Source organism: Telopea speciosissima, chromosome 3 (assembly GCF_018873765.1).
Source record: "Telopea speciosissima isolate NSW1024214 ecotype Mountain lineage chromosome 3, Tspe_v1, whole genome shotgun sequence".
NCBI classification, from domain to species: Eukaryota; Viridiplantae; Streptophyta; class Magnoliopsida; order Proteales; family Proteaceae; genus Telopea; species Telopea speciosissima.
This window is the reverse complement of record NC_057918.1, coordinates 64,415,338-64,433,175: the sequence shown is the minus strand read 5'-3', so window position 1 is coordinate 64,433,175 and position 17,838 is coordinate 64,415,338. Positions and strand designations below refer to the sequence as shown.

Here is a 17,838-nt window from a genome sequence, read left to right as displayed (position 1 = left end):
CAACATACTCTGTTTTCATTCTAATTGCAGCATATATTGACCTGCTAATTGCTCCTGATCCCCCCTACCAAACTTTGGCATATTAACCCCCCCCCCGGTGTGCAACTCGATCTGACATTGGAGCCTCATTGGATCTGTTATTAGCAAGCTACCTAAAAATCTCTGTGACTCAATGAGTTGAGTTCCAGATTTCAAGTTGATCTAATTCCTCTCTATCTAGCAATATTTTGTTCTAGAGAGCTATTCGAGGATACTTGAAAGCTTGGCCTTCACTGTCCAGAATTGAAGATGTTCTTTATGTTGATTCCCTCGCTAAAGATCCATCGGCTGAGTCAAAAAGAAAACTTTCAATGGATTCCCTTCCAGTGGTGGAACCAGTAAAGTTCTCAGATCCTGGTGAAAAATTAGAGTTGTTGAATTCAGCAAAGACACCTACCTCAATGAAATTATCGGACTTCATGGATTGGCATTTGGATCAAGGAGAAACTGAGGAAAAGAAAGATTCGTCAGAGAATTTAGAGGAAAATTGTAAAGATGATGATGAGAAGTCTGCCAGCGAACTTGCTAATATTGTGACCAACAAGAAAACTTCCTACATAGAGAAGCTTGAGAATTCAATTGAATTCCTTATCTCATTCTTATATTTTTTGACTGTTCTCATTACTGTTACTATGAGCTAGCTAATTGTGCGATTATGCAATGCATGACAGCTCACTTAGGCCATCTTTGGTATAGTTTTTGTTTTTTATTTTTACCGGAAAAAACGTTTTTGGTTGCGTTTGGTATCGTTTATGGAGCCTGTTTCTATTTTAAAAAGATTGAAAAAAACCAAAAATCAAAAATAGATCAAAGGCCGTTTATGGTTTTTGGCCAAAAATCACTTTTGACCATTTATGCGGGACTTTAATGAGCACGTGCTCATAGGTCTCAAAATAGAAGGGTATTAGTGTCATTTTCTTGTTTAATTAGAAATTCCTTCTTCTTCTTTTTCTGCGACGCAGTTCTCCCTCTCTCTCTCTCCCGTCTCGCCCTCGTGGTTTTCCATTAGAATAGAGTGGAAATCGAGCCACATCGAAATCATGAACTACTGACTCTCCTTATTTGCTTCCATTCAATTCAACTTATTCATCGAATCTGCTGCTCCAAATTCCAAAGTAAGGCCAAAGAGGAAGACTTTGCGACATCAGGGAATAATTACTCTCACCTCCATCTCTCAAAGCCCTCAACAATGGCGCACAAGGTCAGCCTGTTCTCTCTCTGTTTTCTTTCTTTCTTTATATTTCATCTTCTTCTTTCTTTGGAAGCTAGCGTTTTAGCCCTTTTCCCCTACACCTACATGGGTTGTAGACCTGCAGTGCTTCCAATTCACAATTTCTTTCAAATCAATTCCTTCGGATCTCTTTCTATCACAGGGTTTGTTCATTTATTTTTTAAAAATCTTGTTATTGAACAGAATTTGGCTTCTTCTTGCTGTCTGTTTCCTTGAAGAAGAAAAAAAAAATTGAAGTGTTTGGGTTTTTGATTGTGTTGCAAGTGTCAACGATAGTGCTGAAGGTTGATCTTGGGTGCTCACGCTGCTACAATAAGATCAAGAAAACCCTCTGTAAATACCAGGGTGAGACATCTCATCTATTCCTTAATTAATTCCCAATGAACCTATACCATTCCTGCTCACCTTCCCCTGAATTTTTTTTTTCTTATTAGTTAAATTGCTTGTGTAATACATTCAGAATTGTAGAGTTATTGCGGTTTGTTTTCTCTCTCAATTTGATTTTTATTTTAGGGGTTCAAAAAGAATTCTGAGGTTTTAGATAGACTTCTATGGCGATTGTTGTTCTGTGCTGCTGATATGCAGTTCCGTTTCACTTTCTGAATTTTAACCTCTTCGTCAGATAATACTTGTTCTGAAGTTTCTGGTTTTAGTTGATCTTTTTATGTCTTTCACTTTCGACTGAGGTCTTGGCGTCGTTGCCATTGGATTAATAGAAGTCAAGCAAAGCAATGTTTTGATACTTTCCCCTCCTGCCGACTAAGTACTTGCAGCTTTTATGCATTTTTACATACCTAATTCGCATGTACTGTTTCGTTTTTCGTCTCTCTTTCCTCCTTCATTTTGATAAGTGGTGGGATGGGGTGGGGTTGTGGTGACGGTGAGAGTTTATTTGTTTTATCCTTTTTCTGGACCATATTTGGTTCTGCCCGACTCAAGGCATGGTGGTTTCAACCGAGTCTCAGTTCTGAGTTTATGCTTTGGGAAGGAAGATGGGTAAAGGTGGCATTTCTCCACCCACCCACTTCAACAAACTATTATGCATGTAGATATGCCAAACATATTTCTTTGTCTACAATCTATTCTGTGTAGTGGTTACCAAACGATTTTTATGTTTTGACAAAAAATGGTTTTCATTAATGATTTTTGTTAAATAGATAAAAATCAAAAATAAAAACTATACCAAAGAGAGCCTTAGTCGATCCTATTTTTTATAGGTTCACAACACTTTGAATCTTAATTGAAATTTAGAAACCCCATTGAGTGTTATCTTTGAATCAAGGTCTGTGTCAATGTTTCAGGGTTACTTGTAAGTTCCAAACTCTATTTGATGGGTCTTTAGCTCAAGTTGGCAGAGCACTTGGAACATAAGCATGTTCCAAGGGATAGTGGTTCAAATCCACTAAGACCCTTTTTATCTAACCGTTCAAAGTATAGTCTATTAAGGTAATTTTAGAATGACAACTCTCAGCCTTTTGTTTGAGGTCTTATAGCAAATTGATTGTTTTTGTAGTAGCTGCAGCCAAGGATCACCCATGTGTCTGCATACATTATTAGAATTTAAAGATTGTGTTATCCACTAGAAAAGTAGGAAATAGTGTTAGTTCTTGTTATTGATATTCACTAGTTTCCACTTGATTAACCATCTGTTCCAATTGCTTATAGATAGGTTATCAAGTGGCATCTAGCTCAAACCCTACTCCAACCACTTTTAATGTCGTTATTAATTTTTATTAGCTAAAGTACATTCTTAAAGACAAATGCATTATTAAATTTTAAAAATATTGATTGTAATATTACAAAATTTTGATTTTGATTTAGAAAAATAGTAGGGCAATTCTGTAATTATTGGTAATAGTATAAGAAGATGTTTCCGGAAACAGATTTTATCAAACACCATTGGTGTTCCAATTGTGTTCTGAAAACGTTTCCAGAACAGGTTTACCAAATGCTACAAAAGTTGTTTCTCAGCACAGAAACGGAAAATTTGTTTTTGTTGTTTCTCAGCACAAAAACAACAGAAAGGTTATCAAATGGGCCCTAAATTTCTCTCCTTTGCAGGTCACCTTGAACCCATTAGATCTGTTATGCAAAACTCCTATATTTGCTGGTCGGGAGTTTTTGGGCTTCTTGCCTCTGTCTCTTTTAAGATTGAGTCCCTTATATCCTCTTTTCTTTGGAAAGGTCAAGATAACTCGAAATCTGAACCCCTTGAGTTAGGCTAAGGTTTGTCTTCCTAGGGATGAGGGGGGTCTAGGGCTTCGTAGGGTCAAGGATTCCAGTATTGTTGACATTATTAAGCTTATTTGGAATATTCTTCTAAGAAGAGAAGCATCTAGGTCGATTGGGTGTATTCCAGATACCTCAAATATGATTCCATTTGGACTATCTCTTGCCCTACGGATGTGTACTGGCTCTGGAGAAAGATTCTTAAATAAAAGACACTTGGTTTCAAATGCAATCCAAACTTCTATTGATGATAGTTCTGATACCTTTCTTTGGCTAGATAACTGGCATCCTGATGGTGTCCTGATTTCTAAATAAGGAGATAGAATCAGATATAATGGTGGCTCTGATAGACTTGCCAAAGTTTCTTCAATTTTGCACAATGGTTCTTGGATGCCTGGCCCTAGAAATTCCCTCAATCTCATTGAGTTTGGAATAAACTGGCTAGCATTCATTTGAGACCTAGAGGCAAGGGAGGTTGTGTTCAGTTGGTTGCTAACTCTTCAAAGAAGTTCACCCCTTCATCTGTCTGGAATTTGGTGAGGTCCCAATTTCCTAAAGTTACCTAGTTTAGGTGGGTTTGGTTTATCTCTAGCTTCCCTAGACATTCATTTACCATTTGGATAGCTTTGACTAATTCTTTTCCTACCTAGGAGGTTCTTCTTCAAAGAAATGTAACAATTCCAAATTACTGCCTTTGTTGGAACTCCTTAGAAAATGTGGATCATTTTTTCTTCTCTTGTCCTTTTTTCCAAATCTATTTGGGAGGGTATTCTTCGTACATGTTGGCCCAGTCCTAAAGTTATCCATCCTTTTGATAGAGAACGGAGGTGACTTTTGAAATTCTTTGATGGTAAGTCACCTTGTTCTAGGAAAGTTGGCGTTTAGTATTGTTATCCACCATATCTGCTAGGAAAGAAATAAAAGAAGATGGTCTTCCTTGTCGTGTACAATTGAACAAATTTGAGAAAATATTAATTTTGAGATCAAAAATAAACTTCTTACAAGTTGTTCAATGTGCCCTGACACTATTAAAAATAAGCACCTTGTCTATTCTTGGGAACTTCCTCTTATTTTTCTCCCTCCTTAGTTTGGTTATTTCTCCTTTGGTTTTTGTTTCTTCCCTTCCCTAGTAATTTGGTGTATCCTTGTTGTGAGTTGCTTCTTCCCCCCTGGAGTTTTTATGTATCCTCCCCTTTGTAAGTTGTTTCTCCCCCACCCCGGGTTTTGATATCATCCCTTTTATGAGCTGTTTCTCCCCCTAGGTGTCATGTATCATTACTATCATCTCCTTGTGAGTTGTTTCCCCCCCCCCCCCCTCCAAGATTTTGATGTATTATCCAGTTGATAGTTGTTTTTGTGGTTGTTCTGGAGCTGCTCCCTTGGATTAACCTTTGTGGCTTTTGTTCTATATTTGTTCAGTTTTTCCTTCTAATATACTTTTCCATTCACCCAAAGAAAAAAAGTTCTTTGTCTCAGAATCATTTTCTCTCTCTTATCTCTGCACAAACAAGGTAGAAGGGAGGTTGTTTGCATTACAAAAACACACAATTTACCAACTGAGCTAAGCTTGCACCTTCTATACGTAAAGTTCTACAAGGTCAGAGCATCCTGCTCTCTTTCGTCCTTGGTCATTTGAATCATGCGACATAATAAATGAACATCGACGGTCTAAGCTAGATATCCCCAAGGATGTGTCCAACAAAATCAAAGACCTCTCTTTGCAATTTCAAACGCAATGACTAAGCATTAACTCCAACTACCAGTCTGCATAGCAACAAATGAGCTGCTGCTTGATATCACTGGCATTGCCAAAAGGAGTGTTGGGTAATTGTATTACAACTCCTTACAAATAATTGAAACAATACAAATTGTAATACAATAGATTGAGCAGTAGAAACTAGGCTTGACCTTTGGCTAAAATGAGAAGACTAAAGCTTGAATTTGATGTAGAACCACACCCGCAATAACTTAAACAAGCTTGAGGTTGAGTCACGCTTGTGATGCTGCCTTTAAGGTAATTGATGCCTCCTACTGCCAAGGAATGTTCTGCACCACTATCTCAAGATAAAACAACCTCCAACTAGAAGATGAAACAGTCTTTCTAATCCCTTGAAGGAGCCAAGAGCTTCAACACAGCAACCCTCTAACACACTTAGAAGAAAAGAGATAGAGAGAGAGAATAATACTCTTAGTGATTGCTAAGTATGGACATGAACATGTATCCAAAGATGTATCTTACAATGCAATTGGTTGGGTTTATATAGGCCCAAGACCAATCCTTGCACTCCATTGGAATTCCCAAGAATAACCATCCACTTATGACCAAATTGAAGAATGAGATTTATGGATATGAATATGGACATTAATTGGAGGTTAATTCCAAATTCATGACCATTCCCCACTAAGGGTCATGAATGGCCTTAAAATTCATTCATTCTCCACTAAGACCATAAAGGCCTTAAAACCCCATAAAGGGTCATCCTCCACTAAGGACCATAAAGGCCTTAATACCCCATAAAGGGAGAAACATCACCTATGACTATGAATTGAGAAATTAATCTCATTCAATATCCTTGACCCACCTTCCCACTCATGATAGTGACCATGAATAGACTTTAGGGTACCCATACAATGTTACAACCTTTGGAATTCAACCATTACTTCTTTGATCACATGGGTCCCACACCATAGCAAAGCAATCAAAATATTTTAAAACTTACAGAATAAAATAAAATATATATTAAATATATTTTAAATAAGTTCTTTGTGTTGTTGTGTTTCAGATTATGTTGATGACATGACATAAAGCCAGGCAACCTCCATCACAATTGAGGTACCATAATAGTCTCACGGAGTCTTAAACCTCAACAACCAACCATTTGAAACATTTAATCATCTTCAGCAAGTGGTTACCACTGACAGAGGGTTATAGATCCCAGCGTGCTTAAAAATCATTAATGGATAAAGGAAAAAAAAATGTAAGGGGCTGAAAGCGGAAGATACGTTCATCAACGGCAATTTTTTTCAAAAAAGAGAGACAGAAAGAAGAGAATCCTAACCTTTTCATTTTTGAAACGAGTCCTGATGTTGCCAAGCTCCTTATCAACCCTGAGCCTTTCCTGCTCTTTGTTCTGGCAGTTTCTAACATCGCTAATGAAGACAGAGAGACCTCTCATTCCAGATAAGGCCATCTCCTCTCAGATCCAGCGAGGGATCAAACGCGAAAATCTTCAGCAGACACGAATCCTCGATTCTCCTCTCTATCCTCTGGAGCCTCAGAGCTCAGATCCGATTGAAGACAAGCGAGATCTCCAGAAGGGACTCCTCCAATTCCACTCTGCTCTATAATGTATTACGACAAAATCACCGAAAGAGGAGAAGATGAGAGAGAGAAGACTAAATTGATCACCTAAGCGAGCGAGAGAGGGAGAGCTGAACCTAGAAATTTGGAAAAAGCCGTCGCACGCTGTAGGAGACGACTTTTACCCTTACATCACTCCATTAACGCTCGTTTTCTTCTTTCTCTATTTTTTTTTTCATTTTTTCAATTTCCTTTCCTTTTTGTTTTTGTAACTGAGATGGATACAACTTAAGTTGTAACCTCTCGTTCTTGCCCCAGGTCAACTATTATTGCCTTTGTTTTTTTTTTTCTTTGGTTTTTGGTAAATAAAATGTATTATAGGTGACGTGACTGAAAGGTCATGACTCAATATTACAAAGATTACAAAGTCATGGAACGGAATTGGATCAAACTAGAGTACATGTCATTAATAGAATTCTCTTTTCAATGAGTCAGTCATGCTGTTAATCTCCCTTAAAACAAATTGAAAAGAACAAAACACAAAGTAACTAATAGGTGAAAAATGTCTTCTAAGATAATCCTCAAAAGAAAGGATGATGAAGAAATCCCATTTTGTATAAAAGAGATAAGATCTCTGTTGTCCGATTCAAGAACAACCTTCTCATACCTTGCCTTTGTTCTTATTGAGCTCTTATTGAGCCCGTATCATCTACACGTATGTGCATAGGACTTATTCTGGACATACGATCCCCTCTTGACAAGTGTCCAGCCTTCTCACCGAGGGAAACCTTCCCTTAACTAATTTCTTTCTATTTTTTATTACTTTTTTGTAGTTTAAATCTCTCTTCTTTATTTCCATTGTTAGAAACTGAATGCGAGTTTTTAAAGTGGGTAGTTATTGAAACTGAATTAATGGGAGTCCAACGCTTCTTTAATTTTCTTTTGTTCTTCTTCAACCAATCTCTCCCTCGCTATCTCTGCTTCTTGGATAATATGGAAGAAAAGGACTCCTAGGTTTGAATGTAAATCAAAGCTCTCTCTCTCTCTCTCTCTCTCTCTCTCTCTCTCTCTCTCTCTCTTTAAATCAAGAACAATATCTGTTGCAAGCATGGTTTGAGGTATTAGATCAGATCGGTCGATTTTGGCCGGATCAGATCAGTATCGGCCAATCCATCTGTACGGACAGGGGTAAAAATGTAAAAAAAAAATAGTTTTTTTTATAAGAAAACAAGAACAAAAGTGTCATATTTGCCCGAGTTTGGGCGATCCGATCCAGCCGATACCGAGATCACGATCCATGGTTGCAAGTGCCGGCTACTACCTCCTTGGGTTGAGATCATAGTTGTCAAGGCATCGCCTAGGCGTCTTGGTCGACTTGGGCGCCTTGATCACCTAAGCGGGTGCCTTGGACGCCTTAGTTGCCTACTTGGTGTCGCCTTGGATTTGGACCCTCTCCATCGCCTTGGATCGCCGGGACACCTTAACAACTATGGTTGAGATCATGTCAAAAGAAACTCCTCCTCCATCATCCACTACTCAAGTTCTACTTCATGAATGGGTTGAACCTGTATGGGCCGATGTTGGGTAAACTAGTTTGTTCCTTGTGTAGGTTCGTGCACAATATGGCCATGAAGTTTAAGGAGGACTGTATAGTAATCGTAACTGAGGTGGGGGATTGTGACACACTAAACTTCACATCCCACATTGGAAACTGTTGTCCTGTGCGGACTTGTGGTGCATAATAAAGCCTAAAGGTCTTGATAAAAGAAGCCAGAGATACCTTGTTTGGACTCTGGTGTGTGGTGGTCTCAGGTCAGTGATGGTGTTGCACTAGGGTCCACGGATAAAATCATATTCTCTTCTAAGCTCTCACTTTCTCTGCATAAATTTGAGGACGGAACGAGCCCGTTCTTGTCAAAGTTGGACAATTTGAAGGTGGTAATCTGTGGCTCTGGCAGAAAGATTGAGATAAGAGGACTTGGGCTAGTTTCACAATTCTTTCTCGCCTTCGCTTACTACCACCGATGATGCCATGGTCTGCTTATGAGTTTCCCGACTTCTGATCCCTCCTCATCTCTCCTCGAAGGTGTTGAATTACTGCTGCAGCAGGAGCACTTCACTGCATTCTTCATCTTTTACATTTATTTATTATTGTAATGACACGTATTCTTCTTGTTCTTGTTCTCTCTCCCTTGATAAGCCTACAATGCATCATCCCATTACGAACTGTAAATCTGTAACCGAACTCGTTCATGGTTTGTCTCTATTCTTTCTCTCCTTCGGAAATGAAACTCCTCACAACGGATGACCCAACCATAACAGCCACCCATACGCAGCCTTTGGTTCAGTTAAAAGAGTCATGCACGTGCCCTTTGACATTGGGGCTCAGGTAAGAAAGGGCAAATGCTGCCTTATATGGCTAGCACTAAGCAAGAGGAGAAAATATAACCTTCAGTGCAGTGCATGACTGATAGGAGTAAGGACTACAATAGATCATAATTGTGAAAATCATGTGCATTTGATCTCTTTTCTCTACACGGACAAGCTCTCCTTTCAAATCCAGACCAATTTAACTTATATGACATGGGCTGTCAAAACCATTTACAGAGAAAGAAAAAAAATACAACGGGGAGCAAACAATATTAGCCAATTCCTCTAAACCTGTATCAACAAGAATGTCCTCCCCTGCAGCCTTGAACGGATGATAAGTAGGCGAGGCAATTTACCTTACTTTGCCAATAAAATTTAGTCAATGGCAATGATCGAACCAAACCTCCAATCCACGCCGTCCTGTACTCACAAGCAGCAGCTTCAAATTAAAAACAAAGGCTTGCTGAAATCCACTTGCGTCTCAAATGGATGGAGATTAACCCAAACGATTGGTTAGTTTGGGTGCACACGGTACATTATAGCAGATGACTACCACATATTGTTTGTGCTTCTGTGGCTTTTCAACAGCATGCAGAACCAAGGACAATATGTTCAAAATACATCAGCTGATCCTTCCTGCTTGGTCAATCAAGGTACCAACTTGTTCTCCACATAATGCTCTAGAAATGTTCCCGGGCTCATTTAGATTAAATACGACAACTGGAAAGGCAGGAAAGGACATTTTAGCAATAGAGAAACATTAATCACTCACAATATCGAAAGTAGGAACAGCATCATCGACGTACCAGGGATTCCATTCTCTTCACAGAATGTTACTGCCATCATGTCCATAGAGGAAACACCTTTGGAAACAAACTCTTGGAAGGAGAGGTGTTCAAAAGTCACATTATTGGTGTTGCTTCTGGAGTCATAGACATCCTCAACATTGGTACCTTTCAGTAATGCTTCCGCTTGTACTGGCCAGAACAATTGACACATAAAACGTCAGAATTTCCTTCAGAACAAGCAAATTGAGGAGCAGCAAAAACTGCCTATGAGCAACAGGCAACAAAAGATGTGCACAGCATTTTGTGTGCAGGGTAGGATCTTACTCTCTGTAGCTCTTAGAGCTGCTGCTGTATCCGTAGTGAAGAGAGGATTTCCCATGCCTGCCCCAATGCCACCAAATATTACAACTCTTCCTTTTTCAAGATGCCGAACAGCCCGTTTCCTGCTGTATGGCTCAGTAACCTCTGGAATCTGAAATTGAGTTTGTACTCGAGTCTGAATACCCATTTTCTCCAATGCTGACTGAAGCAATATTGAGTTCATTACCGTAGCCATCATCCTGATAGCATTTAGTTCCCAACAATGTTAGGTATTAACAACCACTTGGAACATAGAATAATTTTTATGCATCATTTCATCTGACAGCAAAATGATATGAGAAATTTTGAGAACAAGGCCTCAAATGGATCACTCTATGGAACAACAGTTCACCATCCAAACAATCAAATTTTGTTAACTACAATTATTAAGTCTAGAGATACCAGGTATTAAATATTCCATATATATTTTTATTCGAAAAAAGAGAAGAATTCTCCCTTATTTCCTGCACAAAAAATATAAATATTTCATATATGCTTGATCGATTAATATAGGAAACCAACTAGGAAGAGAATGTTGGATGAATTGACTCATAATAACAGCCACCATCTATTGGTTTTAAATCCATCCAGTTACACCTTTGAATCCATCTTTCTTACTACATGGTGGTGTGTAACAGAACTCCCTAGTATAATTGTCCTCAAGCATTGTTATATGTTTCCATTAAACTACCATACAAAAGACGAAAAATCATACAAAAGCAATACCAAAAGGTCATCAAGATAATTACACTATCAGGATGATTACATGGATTTGATTAATCTTAAATAATAATAGCATGGTTATGTGGATTCTGGTTATCTACTCTCCCTAACTTATTCAATTATATTTATGTTGTGGTTATTTCAAGATAACTAGAAACAGTTGAGAGAGGGTTTCCCACCAAACCAATTAACTCCCTCCAATCCCAATTAAAGAGAGATTTCCCCAACTGATTCCTTCCTCCGGAAAAAAAAGCATCGTGTCCCTTCCATCTCCCCCTTTCGATTCGGTTACCATCTCACAAACTTGTCGGCAATTGTTTTATATTTCACAACAGGTAAAGGGGGATACAACCTGAAAGGTAGTCAAGGTGGGAGTATGGAGATAAAATAGTCTTTTGAATAGACATACACAAGAGCTTGGGGTACGCAGGAGTATCTCATTGCAATGGATAAGTAATTCAGCAAATATTATAAAAGAGACATTATTCAAGGAGCTTGCAGATATTATACATAAATGGTATCCTGTTCCATAGCCTCCTGTGAGTGTCCTTTTCGCTGTTTTCTCTTTATTCCCCCCCCCCCAGGCCCCAAGGCATTCTATTTAGTTTCTGCTTGCAGTTCTAATTTGAAGGTTCTATTCTTAATAAAGGTGTTTGTTGAAGTATATCGACCTCATAGGGAATTAGGGTAATCTCGATTAGAATATTCCAATATTCTAATCGAGATTCCCTCCTATGTGTCTCTTCCATTTATCGTTTATATTTAAGATTGCGTAGTCCTAGTTTCTGTTTTTTGTCTAGTTCCTACGGTAACTAGGATTTCTTTAGTTTCTATTTTCCTCTTGTAACTAGGATTCCTAATATGATGATCCTCCTATAGTTGTAATCTAATACATATAAATACAGGCAGGGTGAGGGAGGCTGTCAAGTGCGATTATCCTTGATAGCTCTCTTCTCTTCTGCCTCTTCTTCTTACTCTCGGTTCTGGTTCTCTAAGCTTGTCATCAGTTACAGTGTTAATAAAAAATCCATAGTAATTGTTAAAATCTTTGGCTTGTTGAAAAGGTTGTAAATTGAAATTTATTATTATAAGGGAGTTTTTATCCAACAATAATTGCTGATTGGGAATTTTAGTTCGGTCATTCTTTGAGTTAGTGAGTAGGAATCCTGTGAGAGTTAGAATGTCTTTTACTAATCTATATATATATATATATATATATATATATATATATATATATATATGCATGTAACCCCCATCAATTACCCGGCTGAATAAATAAACATATTCCGAGTTTTTAAGTCTGCTGGTTGCGGGTTGTTGACGAACACCAAGTTCAGTTTGGTTGATACCTTTCTCCCTGGTTTGACTACCTTCTTAAACAATCTTCGCATCAGATCAGATCATTCAACCTTTCTCCCTAGTTTGACTACCTTCTTGATCATTCTTCACCTCAGGTCAGATCCTCTTCTCATTCTCATCATCTGATTCTATTCTTCTTTCTGCTATTTATTCCCTTGTTTCTGGAACAGGGTGCATCCCCTGTTTTGGGTTCAAATTCCAATTTGCTTCTGTGGTTCATATCTTCTCTATTAGTTAGCTCCGAAATTTCGTAGTTATACTTCTGTCATCATAGGATCATTCTCTTAGAATCTGCTTTTGTTTTCTAGCTAACCATCATTTTATAGACTGACCATACAACCTGCTCTGTTTCGGAAGTTTTCTGCAATTGACATTACAACAACAACAACAAACACAGCCTTTATCCCAACTTAATGGGGTCAGGTACATGGATCCAAACAAAACAAAGAAGGTAAAATTGAGGTATTAACAAAAAAAAAAAAAAAAGAATGATCGTCAGTGTCTGTAAGTCCCAGGGAGTAGTGAAACTTTGAGACCTGTAGCCGAACCCGCACCCTTTCTTTATGGTGCTGCTGGCCCGCAGCAAAGAACAGCACGCCTTTTCTTCGCTATTAGAGATACAGACCGCCGGCCTTTGACCCCCAACCGCTTCTTCTAATCAAAGACTACAGCGTTGCCGTTGCATCCCTAACTTTTTTGAGTGAACGTGAACGGCCACTGCTTTCCTTTGTGTTACATGAAATGAGGGCCCAACGACAGCCTCCTAACCCGTGGAACCTGCTTGCCCGGTGGATGAGAAAGCGAGATGGAAAACAAGGGATGAGAAATGAGATGAGAGATGAAAAAATGGAAAATGACAAATGAAAGACGGACATTAAAAGAAAAAATGAAAAATGAAAGTAAGAGGAAAGAGGCACAGCCCAGCAAATCAGGAAAATCTCAGCTAAATGGGATCTGCTACATGGATCCTTGCCCTCCAATAGATTCTATCTGCGGTAATACTTGGTACAAGGCCTAGACTATGATTGTCCTTCCTCACTACTTCTCTTATGGTCATTTTAGGCCTGCCCCTAGCTCTTTTTGCTCCTTCAATTAAGCTCATATCACTACTCCTTACTGGGGCGTCCCCACGCCTCTGTTGGACGTGACCATACCACCTCAAACGACTCTCTCGGAGCTTGTCATTGATCTAAGCAACACCCAAGTCCGCTCTAATATGCTCATTCCTTACTCTATCCTCCCTAGTTTTTCTGCACCATCCATCTTAACATCCTCATCTCTACTACACAAAGCTTCTCAATTACACTTCTTAACTGCCCAGCATTCTGCCCATACATCATAGCCGGTCGTACAACAGTCCTGTAGAACTTTCCTTTAAGCTTTAAAGGAATACATCGGTCACACAACACTCCAAACGCACCTCTCACCACTTCAACCATCCCACTCTAATTCTCTGCGGAACATCATCCTCTATGTCACCTTCTTGATTTATGATTGATCCCAGATATCTAAAATAGTCGCTTTGCGGTATTTCTCTTTCCCCAATTCGCACCATGTCAGTATCCAACATAGAATAACTGAAATTACACATCATATACTCCGTCTTCGTTCTACTAATCTTAAAGCCTTTTGTTTCCAAGGTAGATTTCCGCAACTCTATTTTCTGGATTTGGTTATAGTTAAAACGACATGGGCAAAACTATTGCTAGTATTAGTGGCCAATTCAACCGGTAGTTGGGAAGTTACAGCCCTCTACTTAATTTCCTGTTTACCTTCTCTTCTTCTTCTTCCTTTTAATTTCTGAAATTGTTAAAATATTTACTCAAGTACAACATCCGGATAGTGTTTCGTAAATCTAGAATAATCCCTTTTCTGAAAACTACATTAAAACATCTGGAATCTGTTTAACTTCTCAGTTTTCTTCAAACTCTTCAATCAGATCCTGGTCCTAAGTGTGGTCCCTACTGTGAGCATCTAGATTTATTCTAGACTGGGTCCACCAATTAATAGTCCACAAAGAAAAAGATTAACATCATGACGGGCCACGATGTTACGATAAACTGCCAAATTTTCCATGCATCCTATCCAGAGGATTCCCATCTTCCTAATGGTCAGATTCAGAATTACAGAATAACCAGCCAACCTGTATAACAGTGGCCATGTTGTCAGAACCCTTATTCCATAAACATAACTACTAAAGTTGTTTGGTGATACAGAAAACAAAATATATACAATGTCCAATCATCTAAACCATTCAACCACAAGGATTTAGAATCCGGCATCACAGGTCAAGCAATACTTAAAACAATGATTCAATCTTCTTTTTGTGACTTTCATAAGTAAATTTATTATACCTTACACACTGCTAAAAAGCGTCCAAGTTAGGTGCTCATAATAACCATATACAAGCGTAATAGAACACTATATATCTGAGCTATCCCTTTCTATCTGTTCCTTTTTTTTGGATGGTGGTAGGGGATGTAGTGAAAAGGTAGAAATTGAGTTCAGCTATGATCAAGATCCCAATTGTTCTGTTTTTTCTGTTATGTTTCCTTCTACGGTTTCACTCTAGCTCCATGCACAACTCCAACAAGCAATCATGTAAAGAAAGAAGACCGGCTTTCGACCAGGCTAAAACCGAGATATGGTCGAAACCTGGTACTTTTCCCAGCCAACTCGAGACAATGGTTTCGAGGCCCCAGAAAGGTTTTTTAGGTCTGCTTTTTTGTATATAGCCTATTTTTTACATTTTAAACACAATGCATGAACTATTTTCACAGCCAAAAAAAAAAAAACATTCCAATGGTATTTGTGGTCTTTGATCCAAGTTTACTAGTGCTAGCACAGTGTACAGAGAATCATAGTTGTCAAGATATACACTTATTTATGCTAAATATCAATTAAGTAAATGTTTTCGTATTTCATTAACTCAATATATTATTCATAAATAAGCAAACACTCCCTATCTAAATCCAATAAAAATAGTTAAAAAATCAAATTCCAAAAGGATAAAAAAGTCAACCCCCAGTTCAAGAACAAAAACTGGATTTTCGGCGGTAGGTGAAATTTTCAACTTTTAAATACTGAGGTTTTTCTCAAATCTATAAATTCCATTAATCTTAATATGGTAAAACATTGCTAAAAACCAAAAGTGCAGTAAAATATTCATTTGTTTTGATATCTAAAAAATTATTTCCATTCAGAGCCATTTTGAAAGCATTCGCGCACACCAAATTAACTTTGACCGTAACACAGCTCCTTCAATTTAAATCAGATTCAAGCAATCTTGGATTTGTTTTTGGACCAACTCGAAAATTTGGCAGGTCAAAACCTATACTTGAGACAAGTTTTAGTTCCTTGATCACAACAAATGAACATTTTACCACACTTTTGGTTTTTAGCAATGTTTACAAGATTTATGGAATTTATAGATTTGAGGAAAACCCCACCATTAGAAAGTTAAAAATTTCATCTACCGTCGAAAATCCAATTTTTGTTCTTAAAATGGAGGGTTGACTTTTTATCCTTTAGGAATTTCATTTTTTTAACTATTTTTAATGGATTCAAATAAGGGTATTTACTTATATGATATTAGGCATAAATAAGTGTATGTCCTAGTTTCTAGTCTGGTTACTGGCATACATAAGTACTTGTACTAGTTTCGAGTCAAGTTTCACCAAGTTTCGATGGGCATAAGTGTCAAAACTTGCGAAATTACCAACATCTCAGTCGAAACCATGCATTTTTTTCAAGTACCTGGCCAACTCGTCTTGGAAACCTACGAAACTGAGATTTAGTTCCATGCAGAAGAGGCAACCTTCCCACTTGTCCCCCTGTTTCTTAAACATAGAGTATGAAAAAGGTTGGCCAGGCTCATAATATTCCCAAAGAGGATCCCAATAAGATTAGGCATCCAACATAACAATGGCATACACTAAGATATGAACATGAAAACATTCCAACAATCCAATTATTAGAGGAATCTAGATCCTACATGCTTGGAACCTACAGACAAATCAGTGGATGTGGCAGGTTTAAAAAAGATAGGGAGACCACTGGAGGGCTGAATCCAAACATTTCATTTAGATGTCAATCCATCCATTTCATTCTGCCCTATTTCCTTTACTGCGGAAATGTTCACATAGAGGTTTGGAGAACTGAACAGATCAAATGGTCAAATGTCACTAAGAAATGCTGCAATTTGATTAAGAATTCAAGACATTTCTAGGCAATTCACTATTCAGGGTTGAACAACCTTTCAGTTCAATTTCATGTCAACCCAAAAACAGAAACAGTGTCAGGGCCCCATGTCAAAGCAGTGTTCGAATAAAATTAAGAAATTCCAGTAGCGTACGATCACAGGCCTAATGAGAGTAAAACCAGCAAAAAGATGTAAAGAAAGTATCACAGTAAAGATATAAAATTACGTTACCCAATCTGGTATGCTGTAGATCTATCAAGACCAGTTGCAGCTACCCACGTGTCTCCGCAAAAGAAATTACGACCCCCAACAACAACTGCAACCTAATTGACAGCATAAACCTAAGCATCTCGGAAATGAAAGGTTATAATAGATAAACATGCAGAAAGGGATACTTCTGACAAGAAAATTTGGAAATTTTCTAGGAAATACCTCCACACCAAGGCGGTACGCAATTGCAATTTCTCTAGCAATCAGCACAGTCACCTGAAATAGGAGGAAGCAATTCAACTTACAGAGTCCATGCCAGAAAAATCAATAACATGATTTTATTCATCCACAAATGTTTTCATTGCATGGTAAGTTATCCAAATTATAATAGCAATAAACTTGAACCACCAAATGCACCTTTGGGTCAATATTCTGAGGAACAGTCCCAGCTAATGCAGCACCACTTATTTTAAAGACCACCCTCCGCCATCTATGATTTGTCAATGATTTGGACTTCATGTTATTTGGCAAGCCACCTGGACTAGGTGTTGAAATTCCATATCTGTATACAAATAACCAATATAAGTTCAGGCAACAAATACAATATTATTCTTTCCATTCACCTTATTCATGATGGACCCCACAGAAAATACAACTTTAGTTCTTCAAAATGAGAAACTTTCTCAAGTGATATAAAAGCTTTGAACTAACTCCAAGAAAATTACTTCTTAGCACACAACTATTGGACTCCCTAGACTAATAACTCACCTAGAAACTAATACCAATAAAGTATTAAAGACTTGGACTTTTAACTCTTAAACTCCTAGTCTAGGAATTTAAAAAGTTCAATTAATGCACCTAGGAATATGAAAAGACAAGTACCGGAAAAAAAAAAAGACATAACTAGAAACTCTAAAATTTTGGAAGCTTCCAGGATTGGACCACATGGGCCCCACACTAAAGGGAAACGCAGGGGTTGACCCCTGGCCACCATACAACACAGCTGAGCTTGGTTCTTTGCCCTGTG

At 38.1% G+C, this 17,838-nt stretch overlaps 2 protein-coding genes across 2 annotated transcripts in view; both read right to left on the bottom strand.

Annotated features, from left to right (window-relative positions):
• Positions 1-7,001, bottom strand: part of LOC122654695 (AP-2 complex subunit alpha-1-like) — an 88,782-nt gene extending 81,781 nt beyond the window's left edge. The window contains exon 1 of the mRNA XM_043848904.1: positions 6,559-7,001. Coding sequence (XP_043704839.1) covers positions 6,559-6,690 — 132 coding nt within the window. The 5' untranslated portion in view covers positions 6,691-7,001. The remainder of the gene's footprint in view (positions 1-6,558) is intronic.
• A 2,350-nt stretch (positions 7,002-9,351) lies between these two features.
• On the bottom strand, positions 9,352-17,414 carry LOC122655411 (uridylate kinase-like; the record flags this gene model as incomplete). Its single annotated transcript, XM_043849606.1, has 6 exons — positions 9,352-9,890; positions 9,977-10,147; positions 10,283-10,518; positions 16,833-16,924; positions 17,034-17,087; positions 17,229-17,414. Coding segments are annotated over 6 exons (837 nt in total), but the record flags the coding sequence as incomplete, so codon positions are not given.
• Positions 17,415-17,838: the final 424 nt, after the last annotated feature.